The sequence below is a fragment of the Haematobia irritans genome, chromosome 1 (assembly GCF_050003625.1).
Source record: "Haematobia irritans isolate KBUSLIRL chromosome 1, ASM5000362v1, whole genome shotgun sequence".
Classification (NCBI taxonomy): domain Eukaryota; kingdom Metazoa; phylum Arthropoda; class Insecta; order Diptera; family Muscidae; genus Haematobia; species Haematobia irritans.
Window position 1 is genome coordinate 131809850 of NC_134397.1, and position 27995 is coordinate 131837844.

The following is a 27995-nucleotide window of genomic DNA, read 5'->3' on the forward strand; positions in this document are numbered from 1 at the left end:
AAAAAAGGAAAGTGTAATTGAAAAAATTTACCTGTTTTTTGTTCTGCATTATGCTATATGGTATCATTTATTTTTATTTGCAGTTACATGATGTCTGCGTTTGTACATTTGATGAGCACGATGTAAATATGGAATAATTACTTATTGTTGAAATTGAAATAAAATAGAGTGTGTAAAAATATATGATGTTTGCTTGAACGGCATTATAAATACAAATAAACAATGAATTAATTTATAAATAAATAAAAACAAACAAATAAAATTAATTTTGTGTTTTCTTTTCTCAAGTGGCGTCCTTTTTTCGACGATGAAAAAAGTATTTTCATAAAGATTAAAACATTTTAGGTTGTGACCATGTTCTTTTAACTAGGAGAAAAACATTTTTAATGAATACCATAACATTTTAAATTGTGACCATTGTCTTTTCATTCAAACAAAATTCTTTTTATCAATATAATAACATTTTAGATGAGGACAATTATATTTTTCTTAGAACCATGTTCACTGAGCCAAAATGGTTGCAGGTTAAAATGTTACATGGTCGCCGCAAAAATAGCTCCTATCATATTATTTTGCTCTTCGAATATGATTGTGACAATCATGTTTCTTCTCTGCGTGTGCTATTACCATAGTTCAATTGTGTTGCCGTTACATCAAAACACTGTTAAAATAACAGCAAATCGTCAAATCGGGTGTAGACTCGACACTTCAATGAGGCTACACAATAACTGACCTTAATAACAGACTAATTTCTATGAGTGTAAAGATTTGCCAGTATTCTATCAAAATTTCATTGTTTCTTTTTTTCTCAAATCTCTCCCCTTTATAGCAACACATTGAACATAAGGTACGAGTAGACTTTATCAAATTCTAAACACCCCATACAAATCATGATGAAAGAAATTCAATAAAACAATACCCAAGACATGTTGGTCATTTAGTCGTCTGGAATCGTTCTACAAATCAACGCAACAAGAGCTCTGGAGAATTTTTATTCTAAACACTGAATATTGCACTTTATTTCAAACGTTCCCCATAACTAAGAGGGAGAGTGCTTTCGACGTTTCGTTAACCTCCATATTCCGTATATAATTCATTGTGGTTTTACCATTCCATATTAAATGTTGTTTAGAGCGGGAGATTTGTGAGACCTAATTTAAATACGAACCAATTTGAAATCTTATGCACGTACCGGGATATTAATATCGGTAGAAAACAAAAAAAAATAAACAAACGATTAATAAAAAATTCAAAAAATATAATATTACAAGCAACATCAAGCTAAGCAATATAAAGCCAAAGTCCATTCAATTTTTTTATCACATAATTCAAATAAGGCGATTCTAATTGGAAACTTTAACTACAGTGTATTGATGAAATGAAAGTGCAACAAATTATTACAAAATCTATTGCCATAAGACAAATAAAACTCTATAGTGCATAAACAAACAATGATAATTTAAATAAAAACAATAACACTAGGAAAAATATCCGTTAATAGTAAATAAATAAAAATTGTTTATATCAATTTAACTGTAGCTTCACAAATATATACCCTAAATAATTTTTGATTATCTACAATGTTCCTAAGAAATTCTATTAAAGTTAAACCCTGTTGTGAAAATAACAATGAGACAACCGGCGGCGATAAAGTTCATCAGAATATGCAATTGTTGTACCAATGGTTGGCCGATAATCCCAATGTCAACGCTTGCACTGATTATGATAATTTGGCCCGATTCCTGCACAGTTGTAAATACGATGTGGATCGTACAAAGAAAAAGATCAAATGGTGGGTATTAAAGTTTTATTTTTGGTTTCTCCTTTGCCCTTATCGTTTGAAAATGTATGCAAGAGTTGAAAATTGCAAAGTCGTTCCCTTAGGGATTATCAAGGGTATGGGTATGGATTTTAGTGGGTGTACCGGATGAAGGAATTGCAAAATTTCTGATAAGGTTATGCACCCAACCATCCAACCAAATCTGTACGAATTATGGATAATGGATGCCTCGTCTCATATTTGGAGAAACTCGGTTGATAAGTCTACGTAATAATTCCACTGTTATCAAAATCATATATATGTTATCCAAACAAATTTGTTGGTAGAAACACAAAAACAAACAGCAGAAAAGGGAAAAGCAGTCCACTAATAGAAAAAATTACGTTCCAAAATTGTGAACGACTCTTAATTTTTAGCATTAGGGAGCCATCGTGGTGCAATGGTTAGCATGCCCGCCTTGCATACACAAGGTCGTGGGTTCGATTCCTGTTTCGACCGAACTCCAAAAAGTTTTTCAGCGGTGGATTATCCCACCTCAGTAATGCTGGTTACATTTCTGAGGGTTTCGAAATTTCTCTAAGTGGTTTCACTGCAATGTGGAACGCCGTTCGGACTCGGCTTTAAAAATGAGTTCCCTTGTCATTGAGCTTAACATGGAATCGGGCAGCACTCAGTGATAAGAGAGAAGTTCACCAATGTGGTATCACAATGGACTGAATAGTCTAAGTGAGCCTGATACATCGGGCTGCTACCTAACCTAACCTAGCATTTAGAAATATTATAGCTTAACATTAAAAAAATTGTTTTCGGTTTTGAACAACGTTTGGGTAACATTTTAAAACCTAAACATTCTACGAATTCTTATTCTCGAGACTACACACAAAAAAAAATCTGATTCAATCACGAAATTAATTGATCCAATTAATTTTTAATTGAAATGTCTTCAATCACAGAAATGATAGTATCAATTAAAAAATTTATTGAAGGTCAATTAAAAAGTTAATTGATCCAATTAAAAAATTAATTGATACTATTATTTTTGTGATTGATTTTTGTTTCAATTAAAAAAATTTGTTGAATCAATTAAATTTTTAATTGAATATTTTTTAAAACTCAATTAAAATTTTAATTGAAAAAATTTTCGTGAAATTTTTTTGTGTGTAGTAATTATAAAACTATATCTGCAGATACCAAATGGTGGTTTTGCAGACTTTCCTTTGGCAGAATTTTCACTTCTAGATATAACTTTTACATTTCGCATCAAATATTTGCAAACTAAATGTATCCTTTACAAGTCAAATGAATCATTTTTCACTAGGGTGTCGAAATAACCGGTTTTCGGTTTATCCGAAAATCCTATTTTTTATACCCGCCACTATAGAATGGTTATGGTGGTATAACACGTTACTCATTACGTTTGTTGCACATTGAACTATCCATTTCCGACCATATAAAATATATATTATCGATCAGGGAGTATATGTTATATCGGTCCATGTTTGGGTATAGCCCCCATATAGACCGGTTTGACTTCTTGGTAGAGGTGTGCACGTGACACGAAATTGTCATGACTCACGCGTGAGTCGTGGTTCACGCTGACGGCAACGTCGTGAGTGTGCGTGAACGTGAGTCACGAAAATAATATCTTCGTGAGTGTGCGTGAGTAACGAATTTCGGAAAAACACGCTCACGAAAATAATCCCGCTTACGAACATATAATGCTTACGAGTTGAATTCACTTATACTTTTAGTGACATCCTAGGTGGCAAGAGTTTTATAACGCAATTGATTTTAACCATACTCATGTTTTCAGTCAAGTTCTATAGGTAAATCACTCATAAAATTATTCGTGTGTCATGACATTAAAAAGATTTTCGTGCGTGAGTATGAGTCCTACCAAAAAATATCGTGCGTGAGTGTGCGTGAATAAGATTTCTCTGTCGTGAGTGTGCGTGAGCGTGAGCAAAATATTACTCACGTGCACACCTCTACTTCTTGGGCGTTTAGTCACTTCCATATTTATCCGATTTAGCTGATATTCAAAACGTAGAGCTATTTCAGATCCACAAAAAGATGTGGCGAATAAGGTATATATCGGTCCATATTTTGGTATAGCCTCCATATAGAACAATTTCCCAATTTAACTTTTTGGGCTTCTAGACCCCGAAATTTTTAGCTGATTTGTCTGATATTCGAAATGTAGTGGTACTGTAAGTTCACAAATAGGTGTAACGAATGTGGCGTGTATCGGTCCATGTTTTGATATAGCCCCCATATAGACGATCTTACGATGTTGTCAATATTTTATTTCTATAGAAAATTTTGTCAACATTTTATTTTTATCTAAAGGGTGGTTAAAATGTCAAGGGCCGAAGTTGATTTTGAATAAAACATGAACTATTTAGGAAATTATTGTAATTTTATTTTATTATGATATATTGGTATTACTCAATTATGTATGGAACAAAATATCGGCCAAATGGGCGCCGCGACCTCGGTGGCACACCTTCATCCGATGGTCAAAATTTTCGATGACGCTGAGGCATAATGGAGGTTCTATGCTGTTAATGTGCCGAATTATCTCATCCTTTAGCTCTTGAATTGTTGCTGGCTTATCGACGTACACCTTTTCTTTCAAATAATCCCAAAGAAAAATGTCCAACGGTGTCAAATCACATGATCTTGGCGGCCAATTGACATCGCCATTACGTGAGATAACACGGCCATTGAATTTGTTGCACAGAAGAGCCATTGTTTCGTTAGCTGTGTGGCAAGTGCACGCAGAGAAGAAACATGATTGTCACAATCATATTCGAAGAGCAAAATAATATGATAGGAGCTATTTTTGCGGTGACCATGTAACATTTTCACCTGCAACCATGGTGGCTCAGTGAACATGGTTCTAAGAAAAATAAAATTGTCCTCATCTAAAATGTTATTATATTGATAAAAATACTTTTGTTTCCATTAAAAGACAATGGTCACGATCTAAAATGTTATGGTATTCGTCAAAAATGTTTTTCTTCCAGTTAAAAGAACATGGTCACAACCTAAAATGTTTTGATCTTTATGAAAAAACTTTTTTCGTCGTCGAAAAAAGGACGCCACTTGAGAAAAGAAAACACAAAATTAACTTTATTTATTTGTTTTTATTTATTTATAAATTAATTCATTGTTTATTTGTATTTATAATGTCGTGCAAGCAAACTTCACATATTTTTACACATTCCATTTTGGTTCAATTTCAACAATAAGTATTCATTCCATATTTACCTCGAGCCCATCAAATGTATCAACGCAGACATCATGTAACTGCAAATAAAAATAAATGATACCATATATCAAAATGCAGAACAAAAATCAGGTAAATTTTTTTCAATTACACTTTCCTTTTTTGTGTTCACATAAAACCACGTGCCATAAATAAATTAAATTAACACGTGAATAAATAAATTATCACAAAACACAGTAATTCCGTATTCTCCGTCCATTCCAAGAAACAATCAACACACGACTGACGCTCAAAATGAAAATCGTGTGTACCTGCTCAATGTTTTTATAAAATTCTTTTCGCTGCAAACAAGTAAAAAAATTAAATGGTGACGAAAACAATGTACATGGTCTTTACGGTCATGTAATGGTTCTAGACATGTCTATACGTAACCTATAAAAATACTTTTTTCTCTGCAAAAAACTAAAAAAGTTGAATGGTCAGGTACATGATTTTCCCGACCATGTAATGGTTTCAAATTCTATCATTTAAATAATAGAACATGTTTGCGGCATTTGAGAACCATTTAAATGCTTATTGTCAACATATATTTTTCTCCGCTCGAAAATTATTTTTACAAAGACAAAATACATGTTTTTTGCGACAATTACCTACTCTAGATAAGCATTAAATGGTGCGTGTGGCACCGTCCTGCTGAAACCACATATCGTCCACATCCATATCTTCCAATTCGGGCCATAAAAAGTTCGTTATCATCTCACGATAGCGAACACCATTCACAGTAACTGCCTGACCGGCCTCATTTTGGAAAAAATAAACCGCACCAAACAGTCACTCTTTGTGGGTGCATTGGTTTTTCATTCACCCAAATGCGGCAATTCTGTTTATTGACGAATCCACTGAGGTGAACATGTGCCTCATCACTGAAGATGAAGGTGCACGATATGCATTTTGATTTGAACGCCCATTTTCATAATAAGTCTGGATAACTTTAACACGTTGTTGGATTGTGTATCTCTCTATGGTTCAAATTGAGTAAGTCTGAAATAGAGAAATGTCAAATAAAATTCTGACAAAAATTGGCGTTTAGGTGTGGTTCACATTCAACATCGGCCCTTACAATTTAACCACCCTTTACATATTTATGAAGTACCTCTTAGTTGAAGAGGAATATTTTGCAAAATCTAAATAGAATTCTACCAATCTACCAAACAGTCTACAAACTGTGGCAACCTTGTTCTAGACCCAAAATTTTTTATCCAATTTGTCTATAATTCAAAATATGGAGGTACTATATTCGGTACGCCTATTTGTAGGAATTTGGTATGTATCGGTCCCTGCTTTGGTATAGCTCCCAGATAGACCGATTTCCCGATTTGACTTCTTGGGGATCTAGACACCCTAAGTTTTGCTGATTTATCTGAAATGCAAAATCTAAAAATATTTTAGGCCACAAATAGGTGTGCCGAATATGGTGTGTATCGGTCCATGCATTGATATAGCTCCCAGATAGACAGATTTCCCGATTTGATTTCTTGGGCTTCTGCGTCGACCGAACACAAAATTCCATATATTCCGAAAAGTTGTTCAACATTACATACTACTATATTAAATGTTTAAGGCCGGTATGCACCTCTAGCGAAATTTTCGATAGCAAAAATTTATTTAAGTCTACAACAAAAAAACAGGGCTGTGTACACAAATTTTAAACCAGCTAATCGCTTTTAAAAATTGTTAGTATATGTTCCAAATATTCCTCAAATAAATTGTTTATTATTTACAGACCTTTTAAAACTTTTACGCACACAATGATTGTAATAAATTAAATGTTTGCTGACAAAATATGCTTTTGACAACCCTGTTATTTTCATTAGAGGTGCGTACCAGCTTACGAAATTGAACGCTACCGAAAATTTCGTTAGCATAAATAGCAATGCATTTCTTATGGGAATGAAATTTTTCGCTAGAGGTGCATACCTTTACTATGAAACTGTAAAATGTGTCTTATTAAAGTCTTAAAGTCAGAAAAGAACAGTGCTTGATATAAACGAAATGGACTGTGTTGTTGGTTCAAAAATAATATTAAAAAAATTTTTTTTTGTAACAAACGAGTTTTTTTGATGATAAAAGTTTAAAATTTTCGAAGAAATTCAAAGAACTCTAACAAAAGAAAAACGTTTTCGGTACACGTTTTCCAAACGGTTTTTTTTCTTTGCGTGTATATTAAGAACGCCGTAGATCTGTCTGCCTATGATACGCTCAACTTATTTGTACTGATCTTGGTTTTTATACTCATGTTTAGTTCAGAAAATTGTTGAGACACGTTTGAAATAAAGGAAAAATTAATTGCACGGAAAAAGAGTAAACTGTTTTAATACACCCAAAGAAAAAATAAATTCCTCCGGAACGAAATTGTAGACAAACGAAATCCTCCATTCTTATAAAGTGTTTTCTTTTACATCAGATAAACCTGAATTGCTTGTCTAAAATTTCGCTTAGAAAAGAAAACTCTTCTTTCAGTGTAGCAAGAATGAATGAACTACGTCATGCGAAAATTTAAATAAATTATAGTCCACATTTTGAGATTTCTACCAAACGTTTTTAAAACCTCTTTTCAACAAGAACTCACCCTCTCATACACACAAAATTTTTTTTCACGAAATTAATTGATCCAATTAATTTTTTAATTGAAATGTCTTAAATGACAGTATCAATCACAGTTTTAATTGGGCTTAAAAAAATATTTGATTAAAAAATTAATTGATTTGATTTGAAAATTTCAATTAATTTTGTAATTGATTCAATTAAAAATTTAATTGATGTTGATTGCAAAACCCAATTAATTTCTTGAATTAAAAACGTGACTATTTTCAATTACTTTCCTATCTGACTGTTCAGGTTGACACCCTGTTAGATTTTATGAATTGTAAAATACTTCCCTGTAATTATAACGACACAGAAAAAAAAGTGTCTCGTAAATTTAAAAAGATTTTTACAATAACTTATTACAAGAATTTTCCAGAATTTTAGTTCATTTTTCGTATCTTCAACGAAAATTAACTACTCGGAAGGAAATTTTACAAATTCTAAGTAGCAATCGTTTAGTTCATGGCCTACAAAATACGATGGAAATTTCCTTAAAAAATTTCTTAACTGGTAGTTAAAAATTCGTTTGTCATGCTATAAAACTACTTGTGAAATGTAAAGTATTTTCTAAATAATAAGTGCAATTTACTATAAGATTTTTTTGTATGAGAAAATATTTTTTTACGAAAAATGAACTTGAAAGTGGATAGCAATTTCTTACTGACAATTCCTATAGTTAATAATTGTTGGTAAAAAATTACCCAATGAAATATTTTTAGTTCACATGTAATTAAATTTATAGACATTTTCGTCAAAAAGGGTAGATAACATTTCATGAAAATTTTGCAAATTTTAAGTTAAACGTTTCATCGTTCATAAACTGGTGTGCCTTTACGAATATTATTCTTAGAGTAAATTGTCAGCAGATGCGATGAACTAATGCATAGTACAGAGATCTTTACCGGCATAGTGGAATGTGATTAATGTAAAGATGATGTTACTTGAGTTTTGTTGTGTATACATGAGCGTGGGGTTGTTCTTATTTTTGTTCATTTAGTGGTTTGTGTGTGTGTGTGTTTGTTATTCGCGGATGGTTTATTTGGCTGGATGAGGTGTTGTTTTCAATAAAGGCACATGTGTTTTTGTTGTTGTAGGAATGTTTTGGCTTTGCTTGGTTTTGTTTGGCATGCTTCAGTTGTATAGTTGGCGTTGGCGTGGGCTGTTGCATCTTTTAAGTAGGTATGCAACAAGGGAGTATAAAGGCATAGAATATATTGGATTTTTGAGACATATATTGGTGTTTGTTTATTAAACCTTTTAAATGAAAGTTATTAATATTTTATTGGTAGTTTAGAAAAAAGTTATTAAGAATATTTAGGAAAATATGTTGAAATCGAAAGTGTTTTGAAATTTTTATTATTCTATGTAAAAAATTAATATTCAATTCCAGATGAATTTGGAAAATTTTTGTTATATCTCAGCGTATAGTTTATTCATAAATTGGTAAGTATTTTTTTAATATGACTTTCTTTTAAAAATAATATTTTTTATGTATGTATATTATTATTTGTTAATTAATTTTTTTTGGAAACCAGTTTAATGTTTTTCTTTGTTGTAAAAACAATATTTAATTTCAGAGCAACTCCAGATGGATTCGAAAAAATAAAAATTAGACAATTGGTAAGTTTTCTTTTAAAAATTGGCTTTATTTCAACTAAAACATTTACGTTTTTGTGACCTTTTTATCATCAAAATTACAGGTTTTTAATGCCTTATTTTAGTATTTCTTTAATCAAATTTTTTGGAAACCAATGTAATATTTTTAATGTAAAAACAAACAAAAATTTGGACAACTTTTTAGTACTCCTTTGCCTGTAATTTAATAGTGAATTGGTAAGGATTCTTTAACTTTCTTTTAGCCCTGGACAGTCATCCTTATTTTTTGTACATTAACGTCAGCCTTCGTCATTTTGACTACGGCTCATTTCAAGACGCTATAATTTTCATCGTGAGCGAAAAAGTGAACCAAACTTGAGTTTATTTTCTTATTAAATTTGGTTTTAAGTAGTATAAAACAAAAATTCATAAAACGGCGAATTAGTATAACTTAAATTTACCATTTCCCAATAGACTAAAATGCATTTTAAATCGAAAATGAAATTACGTGTCGTTATTTTGACGAATGATGACTGTCTAGGGTTATCAAGAATATTTGGTTTTTTATGCATCTTATTATTTTTCATTAGATTTTTCGAAAACCTATTTAATATTTAATTTCAGAGTAACCCACATAAATTTGGACAACTTTTTATATTTCCCCTCAGCGTAAAATTTAATAGAGAATTGGTAAGTTTTATATTAAAACGTTGACTTTCTTTCAACTAGAATATTTATTTTATTATATCCTTCACATCGATAAAAACACAGTTTTATGAGTTTATTTAGAATACTTCATTATTTCTCTAATTGTTTCAGGTACAAATTTTATGAGATACGTTTTCCAAAAAAAAGTTGAATTCCTTACACCATTTGATAAAATGCCCCAAATATGGTAAGTTACAAGCTAAAATGAAGAATTAAAAATTATATTTCATTACATGGTGTTAATTTTGAATAATTTTCATTATTGTTTCCATTTTTTCCAGCAAGATATGTGAAAAAACTACCTACGATGAATTAAAAAGGATAAGTCAAAATGTCCAAACACCGGGTTCAAATGAACTACTCTCTGTTCCACGTGATCATAATTTTTATTCACAAAATACATTGTCTTAAGAACTTTCATCATAAGTTTTCATAATAAAGTACTTTTGCTTAAAGATAGTTTTATTTTAATGTATGAAAATTTTCATAATAGTAAAACGGTTTGTTGTTCCTTTAATTATTTAATTTCTCTGTACTGTGGAATGATTAATTTAAAAATAGTTTAGTCGTCGACATTTTAAAGAGACTGTTAACCAATTTTTATTATCGGGTTTCCCAAAAAATAAGCAAGTAAACCAAAATAATACTGACTTTTTAACTTGGTAGGGGTATATAAATCTTATGGTGTTGTAAAAATGAACTAAACTACAATGTTATAGATGAACTAAAATTTAAGAAAATTATAAACTAGACAAGTTGAAAAAAATCTTAAGGGCTAAATCATGGTCAATATTACTACAGTTTAGTTCATTTTGCAATGGAAAAGGGTTCACTGTTTTTTCAGTGGATATTTGAAAAAATGACATGTAACTTAACGAAACGTTCACTCACTTACTCTCTCGCTCAAATACCCGAAGGTACGATTACCCCCTCGAAATAAATTGAATTTTTAATTTATTTTTTAAAAACCTAAATTTAATCGCGTTTTTATTAGTTTTTACACTCACTGATAAATTATTTTATTTAATTCCCCGTCTTTTCATTGACTTTGTGCTTTTAGTTTGATTAAAAAATTGATTGTTTTAAATAAATTTTTATTTAAAAATTTAAAAATAATCCATCACTTTTTTAAGTTACTTAGTCTTCCGAGTTTGATAAAAAAGTTAATTGTATCAATTAATTTTTTAATTAAAAATGTAAAAATTTTCAATCAATGACTTAATTAATTTAATGTTTCTATCTTAATTAAAAAGTTAATTGTATCATTAATTTATTAATTGAACAATTTGTTAACTTCAATTAACTTTTTAATTCGAAATATGATGGTGATATTTTTTTTTGTGTAGAAGAAAAAATGAACTAAATGTAAAGAAAAAAACATTGGCTCCAAATCATGATCATTTTAAGCGTAATGTACGAAAATTTTCTTTTGCTTTAGTTCATTTTGAACTTATGTGTATCGTCATTGAACTTTATATCCACGTTTATGTTTGAAGCCTACTTTATACCCACAAAATGTTTGAAGCCTACATAAAAAAAGAAATTTTCGTTGGGCTGTGGAAAATTTCGAAGAAATTAATAAAATTTAACTATAAACAAATATTTTTTTTGGAATAAGAATAAGTTAAATTTAGCGATAGTTTAACTACGGATTTTTTTTGGTGTGGACTGGGGAAAATGTCTTAATGGATTATAAAAATAAACCACAAGAAAAATCCTATATTTTATTTATTTATTTATTAAACTTATAGTAAATATAAGCATAATAGAGAATAATTTAGCATTAGCTACTTGGGCTATTAACTGAAAAAATCATTTTTTGCTATTAAAATTTGGTAATTTTGGGATAATTTTAACAATGGAATTATTTTTATGTGTAGAGCTTCTTTGTTTTTATGCATTTTTTTTAGTTGTGGCTAAAGTAAGGAAACAATTCTTTGTCCCAAAAAGTGAAGAGTCGTATATATTGATTTTTCTAAAGCGAAAATAATAGGTTTTTACATTTTGTAAATAGAGATAAGAGTAGAATTGAATCATTATCGGTAGCTGATTACAAAGAAAAACATCCGTAACTTACTTTATGAGTACAATAATCTAAAAATCTTTATTTGAACGCTTAATAGAATTAAATTGTGTTCGTACGATGATACTCTACGTGATGATTGAAGTACTAAGCCCGATTATTTTCAAAAATGCAACATAGGGTGTATCGCCAATTTTAAATTGCACAAAAAAAAAATAAAAGAGTTTATGGGAGAAATGAACTTCTTAGTGCGAAATTTTATCAAAAATAATCTTTTATCGAAAAAATAAAAATCCGAGGATCGGTTTGTATGGGGCTATATATAATTATAGACCGATATGAACTAATTTTTGCATGGTTGTTAGACGCCATATAATAACACCACGTACCAAGTTTCAAACGGATCGGATGAATCTTGCTTCTTCCAGAGGCTCCGCCAACCAAATTTGGGGATAGGTTTATATGGGGGGCCATATATAATCTTGGACCGATACGCAGTGTTGCCACAATTTTTCTGGCTCTTGTGCCCAAATTGGTGCACTTTAGTCCCTGAAAATTCCCTAGTTAAATTAAAATACCTCACAAAAATACCCCAATAAATTTTGTCAAGTTTTTATGAAAAATAAATAAACTCAGCTGTAGAAAATCTGTAATAATTTAAACACTTTAAAAAATATATAAATGTTTGTCATACCTGCTTGCAAGCTGGAATAAGATCAAGATTTCAAAACAAACAACCGGAAATTGGAGACCGGTGATCGTCTTCCAAATGCTCGAAAAATTAAAATGGGCGTTCGGTCACCATGTATACGAACCAGCGTTGCCAGAATTGTTTCACCAAAAACCGCTAGATTTGCCCAAAAAAATAGCTAAAAAAAGCTAAAAAGTTCTAAAAAATAGCTAGAAAAAAAGCTAAATTTTTTTGTATCAAAAGTCACATTTTTGATTGAAATTTAACAAACTTAAAGGCTTTATTTCACTTACAATGCATATTATTTTCATTTTAATTCCACTTCTGTGAGACTGTAACAATATCTAAGGCATAGTAGCTCTGTTTGCGTATTCGATACATTTTGATTACTATCACAAATTTTTTACTGGAAGTCCTTCGTTTTGTGGGAGTTACCTTCCCAACATCTCTATTTTATTTACTTGTTATTTTAAAATATTAAATGATCTAAGCATGCTTTGGATTTGGTAAAAAAATGATTTGTCATTTTTTTTAAATAAAATTTTAGTTTGGTTTTGAAATTGTGAAAAATTCGAAATACATTACTATTATTTAAATTGTAAAAAATACCTATAGTTTACATTTCCCAGTAAAAACATTTTCCTTTTCTTCATGAGCTATCAAAGTGCTTTAAAAACGTGCTAACGCCAACTTAAATTTACAAATTCAGACTCGACTTCAAGTAGAAATTATTGTATATATACGTTTTTAAAATAAAGTGTTGAAAAACATCTTCTATTTTTGAACGCTATTTTGGTTTGTGGTTAAGATGCAAAAACTCCTCACATTTAAAGACTATTTCATTAATTCTTCCTTCTTTCATGAAAACATACCCATTTTTAAGTTGAATCACTTAATTATAAGGACAAAACGACTTTATCGTCTTTTGGACAAGGAAAACAGTTTATATAAAAGAAATTCACAAATGCTATTATAACCAAAATTCGCGTTCGTATTTTAAGGCGATGAAATCTTTGGCCTCACGACAATATTTTTTCAGTGCACAAAGCGATTCACATCTACTATTTTAATTTAGTAATATCGTAATAACTAGAATATTATAATAACATAAAAAGGATAAACGAGTCAAATGATAATATTCCCAATAATTTACTGACAGTCTATCTAACAAATTTGTATGGTAATAGTAGATTTAAATTTTACGATAACTTTTATGTATATAATGAAAAAACTTTACAACAAGGTGTATTTGCTACAAAAATGCCCGCATAATGGCTGGAATCATTATTAATGTTTCAACTGAGCTTTGAAATATGTGGAAACCCTTATTCTTGCAGCAAGGCTTAGATAAAAACGTCGATTTATCCATATTTCAATAGAAACATGTCGAAAATAAAAAAAGCCAAAAATAGCTAAAAGGGTCATGAAAAAAGCCAGAAAAAAGCTAAAAGCTAAATGCATTTTTTTCCCGCTAAACGTCTTCCAAAAAAAGCCAAATCTAGCGGGAAAAAAGCTAAATTGGCAACGCTGATACGAACATTTATTTCGTTATTTTTAAATTTTGTCCAAATCAATGAATACTGATGATAGGACTATTATGTTTGGTGAAAGTTTCCTTTACTATAATAACTTTTTACGTACGTTAGTTAAATTAACTAAAAAACGTGAAAAATTATACACAAATTAAGCATAAAGATTTCTTAAATTCGTATTTCTCACAAGATAGTTCATTATTTCTTTAAATTTGTAAATTTTACTAAAAATGCGTTCATTATGAACTCCGTGTGTCATTAAAGACATTCTTGCAATTTTGAACTCCAATTTTTTCCTTCAAAATAGAGGTGTGAGCGTGACACTAAATTATCGTGACACGCGTGAATCACGTGAGTCGTGAATAAAATCTGAAGCAACACTCGTGAATGTGCGTGAATGGGACTAAAACAAATACGTCGCAAAATCACGCTCACGAAAAAACTCAAGATTTAATTTTTACTCGTATGTTAACTGAAATTGATTTAGCTGTCGAACTATATTTATACCCTGCGCCACACTGTGGAACAGGGTATTATAAGTTAGTGCATATGTTTGTAACACCCAGAAGGAGACGAGATAGACACATGGTGTCTTTGGCAATAATGCTCGAGATGGGCTCCTGAGTCGATATAACCATGTCCGTCTGTCCGTCCGTCTGTGAACACATTTTTGTGATCAAAGTCTAGGTCGTAATTTAAGTCCAATCGTCTTCAAATTTGGCACATGTTCCTAATTTTGGTCAGAATAGAACCCTATTGATTTTGGAAGAAATCGGTTCAGATTTAGATATAGCTCCCATAAATATCTTTCGCCCGATATGCACTAATATGGATCCAGCAGCCAGAGTTTTATACCGATTTGCATGAAATTTTGTCCAAATATAACACTTGGTCGTATAGTATAGTGTGTAAAATTTGATTGAAATCGGTTCAGATTTAGATATAGCTCCCATATATATCTTTCGCCCCATATGGACTTATATGGCCCCAGAAGCCAGATTTTTGGCCGAATTTGATTGAAATTTCGCACTAGGAGTACAACTAGTAGTATAGTCAAGTGTGCAAAATTTGATTGAAATCGGTTCAGATTTAGATATAGCTCCCATATATATCTTTCGCCCGATATGGACTAATATGGTCCTAAAAGCCAGAGTTTTGGCCCAATTTGGTTGAAATTTTGCACAGGGAGTAGATTTAGCATTGTAGCTATGCGTGCCAAATTTGGTTGAAATCGGTTCAGAGTTAGATATAGCTCCCATATATATGTTTTTCTGATTTCGACAAAAATGGTCAAAATACCAACATTTTCCTTGTAAAATCGCCACTGCTTAGTCAAAAAGTTGTAAAAATGACTCTAATTTTCCTAAACTTCTAATACAAGTATATCGAGCGATAAATCATAAATAAACTTTTGCGAAGTTTCCTTAAAATTGCTTCAGATTTAAATGTTTCCCATATTTTGTTACTAACATTGTGTTCCACCCTAGTGCATTAGCCGACTTAAAATTTGAGTCTATAAATTTTGTAGAAGTCTATCAAATTCAGTCCAGATCGATTGATATTTAAATGTATGTATTTGGGACAAACCTTTATGTATAGCCCCCAACACATTTGACGGATGTGATATGGTATTGAAAATTTAGATCTACAAAGTGGTGCAGGGTATAATATAGTCGGCCTCGCCCGACTTTAGACTTTCCTTACTTGTTTATTTATGAATTTTGTTACCCTTGCTCATTCCCGATGGGAAAATGTCGTGAGTCTCCTGAATTTTTCGTACGTCACGTGAATCGTGTAAAAGTACTTCGTGCGTGATCGTGCGTGATTACTGCTTTTCATTTCGTGAATGTGCGTGACTGTGAGTGGCTACGACACTTATCGTGCGTGAGCGTGCGTGAATAAATATTTGACTTCGTGAATTTGCGTGAGTGTGAGTGAAATTTCACTCACGCGCACACCTCTACTTCAAACTACAAAATTTTCTTTAACAAGTGAAAAAACTTAATAATGTCTAATAAATTTTCTTAAATTTGTCAAAAAATATTTACTTATTTTTGTGATATTGGCGTGATGCCAGCGTTTGTAATACTGTTTGGTAAAAATTTTCTAAAAATATTAAAAATTTTCTAAAATTAATCGAAAGTTTTCCTTCCTGGTGGGTTCACTGTTTTTTCAGTGTAAGACTCACGAAATGATTTTACAATTGTAGAAAAATCCCTTAATCAAGTTGTGTAAAATTATAAATGGGTACAAGCCCCATAAAATAAAATTCTGTGTCCGCTTCTAGTCCAAATACTTAATTTGCATATATAAAAAATATTTTTTAATAATGTTGAAATAAACAGAATTCATTGTAAATCATTATTGTAAACCTGATTTATTAACTGGACCGATTTCGAAAAACCTCTAACAAAAGTCCCAAATTTATGGAAATTCCCCACCAAACCCCCCAAGTCCCCAACTAAAAATGTTCGTCCCCATTCACGAATAAATATCACCAACTTAGGGGATAATCCCTAATACTGGCAACACTGCCGATATGGAACAAATGTTTGCATGATTGTTAGAGGCTATACATTTAACAGTCCAAAATTTAAATTTAAAACGGCCAAATAATGCATTTTGTAAGACACGTCTAAAAAACTTTATACGAAGTGGAAAAAAACTTGATAAAGGATCCTGTGATGCACTTAAAAAGAAATGTTAGTGAAACCACTTCCAATTTTTTGATGCATAAATTTTACGAATTGCCAAAATATTTTTTTGGAATCACTACCAAAGTGATTTGTTTGTACTTCAGGGTCTAACGAACAACAAAATATAAAAATTTTTCCCCAAAGCATATTTAAGAACCAAATATAGTTTTTGGTAAATTTTGCAATGTAATATACTTACATGCTCCTAAATGCGATCAGCAAGTATGCCTCAATTTGATAAATATTCAGATTTTTGGTTAAATACTATAGATATTCACAAAATATTGTTTTAATTGTGTTACGATAGCCCTTAAGTTTACATTTTTATTTGTTTCAGCCAAACTAAAACATGTTTTAGTGTAATCGATCTTAAAAATAGCAGACAATGTTTGCTATTTCAGCAAGCAGTGACTCCTTTCCCTTTTTTTCAGCAGACTTTTTTTTTTTAGAAGACTTTTCTGAAGTTTCTACCAATAAATTTCTTTGGGTGTATAAATATAAAATATCATAAAAATATTGCTTTTAGATCTGTACATTTATTAACTCTGCATTTGTTTAAACAAATTCAAAAGTATGGTTGGAAAAATATCTAAAAAAATATAACATTATTCCCTATTGAATTTCTGAATTTTTTCACCAATACACCACTTTCACAATTTTAAGCGTAATAACAATCTTTTCAGTTTAATTTTTTTGTTTTCTTCAAGTAATTTATAATACCTCATTCACATTACACTTCCAAAATCCACTTTAACTAGAATTCAACTGTCATTTTAATAGATTTCGAGCCTAATGTGTATGAGGTATACGAAGGTTTTTCACAAATCATATTCAACATTTTTTGGCGGTTGTCATAGTGCCACTTAAGAGTCTATTGAAGCGAGGGGGATTAAATCGAACTTTGTCAATTTCATAATTTATAACATATTCAATTTTTTTTAAACACTTGGTTCAAATGGATCACTTATATTGTCGTCTGGATTAGATCTCTTGTCGTATTTTGGTTGTCAATTAACAATACAAATTTTTAATATTTTTATGTTTATGCAGATAAATGAGCCCTTAATTTTATTGCTTCTAAACAATAATATTATCAGTTACAAAAATGAATTAGAAAATGCATCTATCTCTATTAATATTTTTGTTGTTAATTAACAATAAAAATTTAAAAAAATGTCAACAATTTTTAGTATTCCTAATGTTTATGCAGGTTAATAATCGCTTAATTTTATTGCTTCTAAAAAATGGTATAATCAGTTACAAAGGGTAGTAAAGGTGAGGTAGATTAGCATGTATGTATGTGCTACTCAAGCTATAAAAGTGCATTTAAAAAAAATACATAAAGCGTATATTCTATAATATAAAAAGATTAATGCACCAAATTTGTTTGTAAATCATTAAAATGTCTTTGACTTCATTTTATTCAATAAGAAATATCTAATCGGTACTTAAGCATTAACAAATTGTTTATTGACTTCACAGCTTACTACGGGCAAACAACTAATGTTTATTTATTGGCAAAGATTATGTGACCAAACATTTTTGTGATAAAAATTGACTCTTTTCCAGGATGTGAAGGTGATTTAATAAAGAGTAACTCAAAATTTTTTTTTAATTTTCTGGCAGCACTACTCATGTCTTTCTCTCTTCCCTGGGTTTACTTAATTCTAAGTACTCTTTTCTGAATTGCAAACCATGTAGAGGAAATCATTAAAATTTATAAAATTTTACCTTTGGTCAAGACGGATAATCAAATCATGGGTCATACAGTTTGTAAGTAAACATACTATCCACAGAACCACCTAGTTGCTATTGTCATCAACGCACTATTATCGCTATAGCCATGAACGCATACAGTCAAGCATTTCTATTTATAGACTACATTGATGGACACACACAAGCCGATGTAAAGAAACTTTATTTAAGGGAAACAAAGTCTGATGATTTCTTACCAACGATGTAATAAATACAACTTTTGGAAACGGAAATAATGTAACGAAAACGGAAATTTTCGATAGGTTGTTCGGCATTTGTTGTGATAACAAACCGAATTATTTGATTCCATTTGCTATCAGAATCAAACTGAATTGTTGTATCAGAATCAAACATGATTTGTTTTATCAACAATAATCGACAGTTAATTTGATTATCACAACCAATTCACGAGTAACTTGATGACACTACGCACGGGTAATAGTGTCACCTTCGTAAATAGGGTTAGAGAGGATGTATTGGACATTACCATAAGTTCAGAGAAATTAATAGACGAGATGCAGGAATAGAGGGTATCGGATGAGCACTCATATTCCAACCATTGTCACGTCAGGTTTATAATAACTGGGCCTGACCTGGACCTGCAAAAGAGTCCGAAATAAGGGGAAACCGATTGGACAAACAAAAACCCCTGGATGACAGGTAGATTCATAACATTTGGGAGAGGTACAATAGGGTTGATGTAGTGCCCTGGGATGCTTATCATAGCAGGCTAAGAGAATACAATAAAATTGCAGGGACAGCGAAGAATACAGAATTATGCATATGTGCGCGGTATGTATGACAACGTAAAAACACCAATCCTGATAGAAAGTGTAACACAGAAATTTTACAGCGGGTCCAACGGACATGTTGTCTTGGCCTAACTGGTGCAAAGAAGACCACGTCAACCAGAATTTTGGAGATTATACTGGACGTAAGACCTACAGATTTTCATATCAAAAGCGTAACCACCATGGCCGCCATGGCTTCGATGAAATAGAAGATGTTGGGCGATTGGTGGAGACACGAAACATGACGAACCATCAAATGATAAAAGAGACGGTGAGTGAAAATGACGGATGCCGCAACAGGCCATGATCGTATACTGAGGTGGTCATTCTATCACGAACCGTATTAGAATGCAAAGGTATGATCAACAAGTACTCGGAATACGGCAGGATCCGCATCATTTGGAAACGTAAAGGCAACTGGCGATAAGAGCTATGACACATAGGGAAGTGAATTTAGAGAACGCAGCAGCTAGTGCAGGCAACGCGGACTGAGTTGGATAAATGGGCAAAGGAGACACATACAGCGATGTGGACCAATGCAACGGTCGAAGAAAATACTATGGGATAACGAGTGGAGAACTACTCAAAGAGAGTAGGACGACTGTCAGGAGGACCATATAACCATTCCATGTAAACAAGTGTTCGTCTATCGCTATGGTTATATTTAACAGTTTGGCTGATAAGTCCCCGGTCTGACACATAGATGGCGTCGCTAGTATTAAAGGCATATTATTTATATATAGTACCAACCTTCAAATGATTTGTGTCAAAATTTGACGTCTGTAAGTCAAATAGTTTGTGAGATAGAGCGTCTTTTGTGAAGCAACTTTTGTTATTGTGAAAAAAATGGAAAAAAGGAATTTCGTGTTTTGATAAAATACTGTTTTCTGAAGGGAAAAAATACGGTGGAAACAAAAACTTGGCTTGCTAGTGAGTTTCCGGACTTTGCCCCAGGGAAATCAACAATAATTGATTTGTATGCAAAATTCAAGCGTGGTGAAATGAGCACGGAGGACGGTGAACGCAGTGGACGCCCGAAAGAGGTGGTTACCGACGAAAACATCAAAAAATCCACAAAATGATTTTGAATTACCGTAAAATGAAGTTGATCGAGATAGCAGAGGCCTTAAAGATATCACAGGAACGTGTTGGTCATATCATTCATCAATATTTGGATATGCGGAAGCTCTGTGCAAAATGGGTGCCGCGCGAGCTCACATTTGACCAAAAACAACAACGTGTTGATGATTCTGAGCGGTGTTTGCAGCTGTTAACTCGTAATACACCCGAGTTTTTCCGTCGATATGTGACAATGGATGAAACATGGTTCCATCACTACACTCCTGAGTCCAATCGACATTCGGCTGAGTGGACAGCGACCGGTGAACCGTCTCCGAAGCGTGGAAAGACTCAAAAGTCCGCTGGCAAAGTAATGGCCTCTGTTTTTTAGGATGCGCATGGAATAATTTTTATCGATTGTCTTGAGAATGGAAAAACCATCAACAGTGACTATTATATGGCGTTATTTGAGCGTTTGAAGCTCGAAATCGCGACAAAACGGCCCCATATGAAGAAGAAAAAAGTGTTGTTTCACCAAGACAACGCACCGTGCCACAAGTCATTGAGAACGATGGCAAAAATTCATGAATTGGGCTTCGAATTGCTTCCCCACCCACCGTATTCTCCAGATCTGGCGCCCAGCGACTTTTTCTTGTTCTCAGACCTCAAAAGGATGCTCGCAGGGAAAAAATTGGCTGCAATGAAGAGGTGATGCCGAAACTGAGGCCTATTTTGAGGCAAAACCGAAGGAGTACTACCAAAATGGTATCAAAAAATTGGAAGGTCGTTATAATCGTTGTATCGCTCTTGAATAATAAAATAATATGTTGAATAATAAAAACGAATTTTGACAAAAAATGTGTTTGTTATACCGGGGACTTATCAGCCAACCTGTTACTTAATTGCTTGACAAAGTGTTAAAGAGAGGCACAGGGTTCCTGCAATAAAATAAGGGTTCGAGGGAAAGAAGATAAGGCCGAAACATAATGAAAAAGCAGACGTATGCTTTAGTTTTTTTCTTTGCTTTAAAGCGGCTTTAGTTTTTCCAACACACATAGAAAAGCACAATTCTCGCTTCATAAACATAGACAAACTTATATTTCCAAATGCAAACCTAGAAGCAACAAATGTTTTTTAACGTCAAATGCAAAGCAGCCTATAGAAGCAGAAAAGTTAAAATGTATTTAACTTATTTTTACGCTTCGGCGCCAAGCTTATATTTATTGTGCGCACACTCATAAAGGGTGGTTAAAATTTCAAGGGCCGATGTTGATTTTGAATCAAACACAAACTATTTAGGAAATTATTGTAATTTTATTTTATTATGATATATTGGTATTACTCAATTATGTATGGAACAAAATATCGGCCAAATGGGCGCCGCGACCTCAGTGGCACACCTTCATCCGATGGTCCAAATTTTCGATGACGCTGAGGCATAATGGAGGTTCTATGCCGTTAATGTGCCGAATTATCTCATGATCTTGGCGGCCAATTGACATCGCCATTACGTGAGATAACACGGCCATTGAATTTATAGCGCAAAAGATTTTGCGCTACAAAGTGTGGCAAGTGGCACCGTCCTGCTGAAACCACATATCGTCCACATCGATATCTTCCAATTCGGGCCATAAGAAGTTCGTTATCATCTCACGATAGCGAACACCATTCACAGTAACTGCCTGACCGGTCTCATTTTGGAAAAAATACATTCAACACCGGCCCTTATAATTTAACCACCCTTTATAAGTAATTATGAACATTTCAACTAAGCAAAGATATAAGCGAAGAATTAAGAAGCGTGTTCATTGTGTGTCGGCCTTTAGAGCGCACAACAACTCTGGCTTAGGTGTATGTCAGTCGATATGAGTAAGGACAAAGAGGATTCTTTACTATCATATGTTACCTCATCCGACCCGGTTGAACTTTAGTATATATACGCCCGCTAAAATCTATGCAAACATTGGTCCATAATTATAAAGGGTGATTCTTTTGAGGTTAGGATTTTCATGCATTAGTATTTGACAGATCACGTGGGATTTCAGACATGGTGTCAAAGAGAAAGATGCTCAGTATGCTTTGACATTTCATCATGAATAGACTTACTAACGAGCCACAACGTCGAATTTTCAGTGAATGGGCCCTAGAAAAGTTGGCAGAAAATCCGCTTTTTTATCGACAAATTTTGTTCAGCGATGAGGCTCATTTCTGGTTGAATGGCTACGTAAATAAGCAAAATTGCCGCATTTGGAGTGAAGAGCAACCAGAAGCCGTTCAAGAACTGCCCATGCATCCCGAAAAATGCACTGTTTGGTGTGGTTTGTGCGCTGGTGGAATCATTGGACCGTATTTTTTCACAGATGCTGTTGGACGCAACGTTACGGTGAATGGCGATCGCTATCGTTCGATGCTAACAAACTTTTTGTTGCCAAAAATGGAAGAACTGAACTTGGTTGACATGTGGTTTCAACAAGATGGCGCTACATGCCACACAGCTCGCGATTCTATGGCCATTTTGAGGGAAAACTTCGGAGAACAATTCATCTCAAGAAATGGACCGGTAAGTTGGCCACCAAGATCATGCGATTTGACGCCTTTAGACTATTTTTTGTGGGGCTACGTCAAGTCTAAAGTCTACAGAAATAAGCCAGCAACTATTCCAGCTTTGGAAGACAACATTTCCGAAGAAATTCGGGCTATTCCGGCCGAAATGCTCGAAAAAGTTGCCCAAAATTGGACTTTCCGAATGGACCACCTAAGACGCAGCCGCGGTCAACATTTAAATGAAATTATCTTCAAACAGTAAATGTCATGGACCAATCTAACGTTTCAAATAAAGAACCGATGAGATTTTGCAAATTTTATGCGTTTTTTTTTAAAAAAAAGTTATCAAGCTCTTAACAAATCACCCTTTATAGTCCCCATTTAAAGCCCAAGATTTCACTTCTGAAGAAAGATCAAATTTCAGGATCAATTTCAAATTGCAAGAATTGGTTCATATCGCTTCATAATATTTATAGACTCCGACCGATCAAGAACTAGAGAAGCATATAGGTTTCTTACACAGAAAAAAATATTTCTCTGATTCAATTACGAAATTAATTGATCCAATTAATTTTTGAATGGAAATGTCTTCAATCACGAAAATGATAGTATCAATCACAGTTTTAATTGGGCATAAAAAAGAAATTATATAAAAATAAATGATTTGGTTTCAAAATTTCAAAAAAAATTAATTTTGTAATTGATTCAATTAAAAATTTAATTAATTTTGATAGCCAAAATTAATGAATTTTTCAATTGGTTCAACCAAAAAAAAAAATCAAAGAATCCATAAATAACTCACAAGAAGGAATTCTAATAAACAATGTATATATAAACAATATCAGATACGCTGATGAGCTTCAAATACCTCGGGTTCTCAATAAATGATCAATGGGATAACTCCAAAGAAATTGAATGCCGGATAGAAATGGCAAGAGAAGCATTCCACAAATACAAGAAAGTATTAACCACTCATGATATTAATATCACAACAAAGACAAGGTTCATAAAAGCCTACTTATGGCCAATATTGTTATACTCAGTGGAAGTATGGACATAAAAAGCAGTAGATGTCAAGCGATTAGAAGCATTAAATGTGGATATATCAATTTCTAAAATCCCATGGATGGCTCATATGTCAAATGACGAAGTTCTCCGAAGATTGAACAGAACTAGAGAACTATTCACACACATAATAAGAAGAAAAATTTCATATTATCGGTCATATAATGCGAAAAACCCAAAATACCGTACTCTACAGACAATTCTACAATCCAATATAACATAGAAGGAAAACGTAGCAGAGGAAGACAAGAGATGACCTGGATTCAAAATATTCAACAATGGACAGAATTCCGAAATGCAGAAAATTTAATAAGTGTAGCTAGAAACAGAGAATTATTTTCTTGTTTTGTCAATAATATATAAAAGAAAACTCTACATGAAATTTAATATGGTCGCTAACATTCGAATATCGAATATGCAATAAAGAAGAAGAATCAAAAATTTAATAGATGTCGATTGGTAAACTCATTTTTTATTGATTCAATAAATTATTTAATTAAACTATTTAATTAAATCAGATTTGCAATCGACATCGATAAATTTTTTTAATTAAATTGTTCATTGGAACAATACATTGTTTAATAAAAACTGCGTATTAATTAAATGTTTTAATTAAAAATTAAACAAGTAAGGAAAGTCTAAAGTCGGGCGGGGCCGACTATATTATACCCTGCACCACTTTGTAGATCTAAATTTTCGATACCATATCACATCCGTCAAATTTTTTGGGGGGCTATATATAAAGGTTTGTCCCAATACATACATTTAAATATCACTCGATTTGGACAGAATTTGATAGACTTCTACAAAATCTATAGACTCAAAATTTATGTTGGCTAATGCACTAGGGTGGAACACAATTTTAGTAAAAAATAAATATGGGAAACATTTAAATCTGAAGCAATGTTAAGGAAACTTCGCAAAAGTTTATTTATGATTTATCGCTCAATATATATGTATTAGAAGTTTAGAAAAATTAGAGTCATTTTTACAACTTTTCGACTAAGCAGTGGCGATTTTACAAGGAAAATGTTGGTCGAAATCAGAAAAACATATATATGGGAGCTAAATCTAAATCTGAACCGATGTCAACCAAATTTGGCACGCATAGCTACAATGCTAATTCTACTCCCTGTGCAAAATTTCAACTAAATCGGAGTTAAAAATTATCCTCTGTGGTCATATGAGTGTAAATCGGGCGAAAGCTATATATGGGAGATATATCTAAATCTGAACCGATTTCAACCAAATTTGGCACGCATAGCTACAATGCTAGTTATACTCCCTGTGCAAAATTTCAACTAAATCGGAGCAAAAAATTGGCCTCTGTGGTCATTTGAGTGTAAATCGGGCGAAAGCTATATATGGGAGCTGTATCTAAATCTGAACCGATTTCAACCAAATTTGGCACGTATAGCTACAATGCTAATTCTACTCCCTGTGCAAAATTTCAACTAAATCGGAGTTAAAAATTGGCCTCTGTGGTCATATGAGTGTAAATCGGGCGAAAGCTATATATGGGAGCTATATCTAAATCTGAACCGATTTCAACCAAATTTGGCACGCATAGCTACAATGCTAGTTATACTCCCTGTGCAAAATTTCAACTAAATCGGAGCAAAAAATTGGCCTCTGTGGTCATTTGAGTGTAAATCGGGCGAAAGCTATATATGGGAGCTATATCTAAATCTGAACCGATTTCAACCAAATTTGGCACGCACAGCTACAATGCTAATTCTACTCCCTGTGCAAAATTTCAACTAAATCGGAGTTAAAAATTGGCCTCTGTGTAAATATGAGTGTAAATCGGGCGAAAGCTATATATGGGAGCTATATCTAAATCTGAACCGATTTCAACCAAATTTGGCACGCATAGCTACAATGCTAATTCTACTCCCTGTGCAAAATTTTATCTAAATCGGAGCAAAAAGTTGGCCTCTGTGGGCAAATGAGTGTAAATCGGGCGAAAGCTATATATGGGAGCTATATCTAAAACTGAACCGATTTGGCTGATATTTTGCAAGTTTTTCGAGAAATATTCGGATGTACGGAATTTGAGGAAGATCGGTTGATATACACGCCCATTATGACCAGATCGGTGAAAATATATATGGCAGCTATATCTAAATCTGAACCGATTTTTTCCAAAATCAATAGGGATCGTCTTTGAGCCGAAACAGGACCCTATACCAAATTTTACGACAATCGGACTAAAACTGCGAGCTGTACTTTGCACACAAAAATACATCAACAGACAGACAGACGGACATCGCTAAATCGACTCAGAATTTAATTCTAAGACGATCCGTATACTAAACGATGGGTCTCAGACTTTTCCTTCTTGGCGTTACATACAAATGCACAAACTTATTATACCCTGTACCACAGTAGTGGTGAAGGGTATAAAAATTGTTAAACATTTACCAGATTGACTTCATGTTTTTAGTTTGATTAAAAAGTGAATTGTATCTATTGATGTTTTAATTGAAAAAGTTTTCAGCTTCAATTAACTATTTTATTGAAAATATTGTGGTGATATATTTTTTTTGTGTTGAGTAATTTACAATTAAGAAGACAATGTTGAGAAGTTTTAAATTAGCTTGCCATCGACAACTGTTACTACAACCCAAGTAATTCCATTGTGGAGAACAGTCTTCAGTAGAACTTTGTATGTAATTCATGGTAGAGGGTACATCTATATCACCGCCCCACTTTTCAATTCCATTTTTCGTACAATCTAATTAGTCGCTTTTGGCCATTATCAAAAGTCGATTGGGCGTTTTGTTCAACATAAAAATTCGATCAGTCAATTAAAAAAAAAAATCAAAAGTCGATTTTTTGGCTGGTTCCAAGTTTGTGTTGTAGAGGTGAAAATAAAATAACTTTAACGTTTACTTTTCTTTATTATGATATTTTGAGGAAACAAAACTTACTGAAATGATCCTTTAGACCATTCCCTCAATGTTATGTTATGTATCTCAAATAATTAATTCTAATTGAAGATATTTTATCTTTTCATTCACAGTTTCTACCAAATGCGAGCAGAACGTACAGAATGGTTCTCAAACCGGGATCCCTTTCTCCATGAAATACAAGAGTTATTGGAATTAGGAGTATTTCTACCCGTACCCGGTGTTGATGAAAAACAGCGTAAAGTGGTCATTATTCGTACAGCTGTTCACGATCCGAAAGTGCATTCCCAGAATAATGTCTTCAAAGTGATGAAGATGATTCTCGATCTCTTAATAAAATTCGAACCAGATAATTGCTTACGAGGCATAGTTGCCATATTTGATATGAATGGAGTCCAGTTGGGTCATGCAATGCAATTGAATCCAAAATTGATAAAACGCTCTGTGGAAAGTTGGCAGGCATATCCTTTTCAACCGAAACTTCTCGAATTCATCAATACTCCAATGCATGTTAACTTGGTTTTGAATACATTCCGCATGTTTATGACAGCCAAAATGCGATCTCGTGTTGTGGTGCAGAAACGAAATTGTTCGGTCAATTGTGAAAATCTTCCCTCCGATTTAGGTGGCAAAGGTCCTTCGTATAAAGAGTTGACCCAATGTTGGAAGCGGTTAGTTGAAGAAAATGCTGCATTCTATGTTGAAGATGATAAATATAAGAGTATTATAGTAAATAATTCTAAATAACATTAGATCCTGTGTAAGTGTATGTATTGTGCCAAATAACATCTATGTATATGTGTATATATTGTACCTGTGATGACACATGTCTGAAATGCAAACATAAAATTGAAATTAGGAATTTTAAATTGTTAAGAGATAAAAGTATTCATTATTAAAGATGACAAAAATATCATACATAACCCTTACATTATTGTAATTATTTTCAATTGGTTTTGTTTTTA

The 27995-nt window shown here is 32.6% G+C and overlaps 2 protein-coding genes across 2 annotated transcripts in view; one reads left to right on the forward strand and one right to left on the reverse strand.

Moving 5' to 3' along the window:
- LOC142221813 (ER membrane protein complex subunit 2-like) overlaps positions 1-27995 on the reverse strand; it is a 94995-nt gene that overhangs the window by 45390 nt on the left and 21610 nt on the right. The window lies entirely within an intron of this gene.
- Positions 947-27959, forward strand: pinta (prolonged depolarization afterpotential (PDA) is not apparent). The gene is made up of 2 exons (XM_075291639.1): positions 947-1792; positions 27144-27959. Exons 1-2 carry the CDS (start codon positions 1581-1583, stop codon positions 27775-27777), a joined length of 846 nt encoding a protein of 281 aa, XP_075147754.1. The 5' UTR covers positions 947-1580; the 3' UTR covers positions 27778-27959.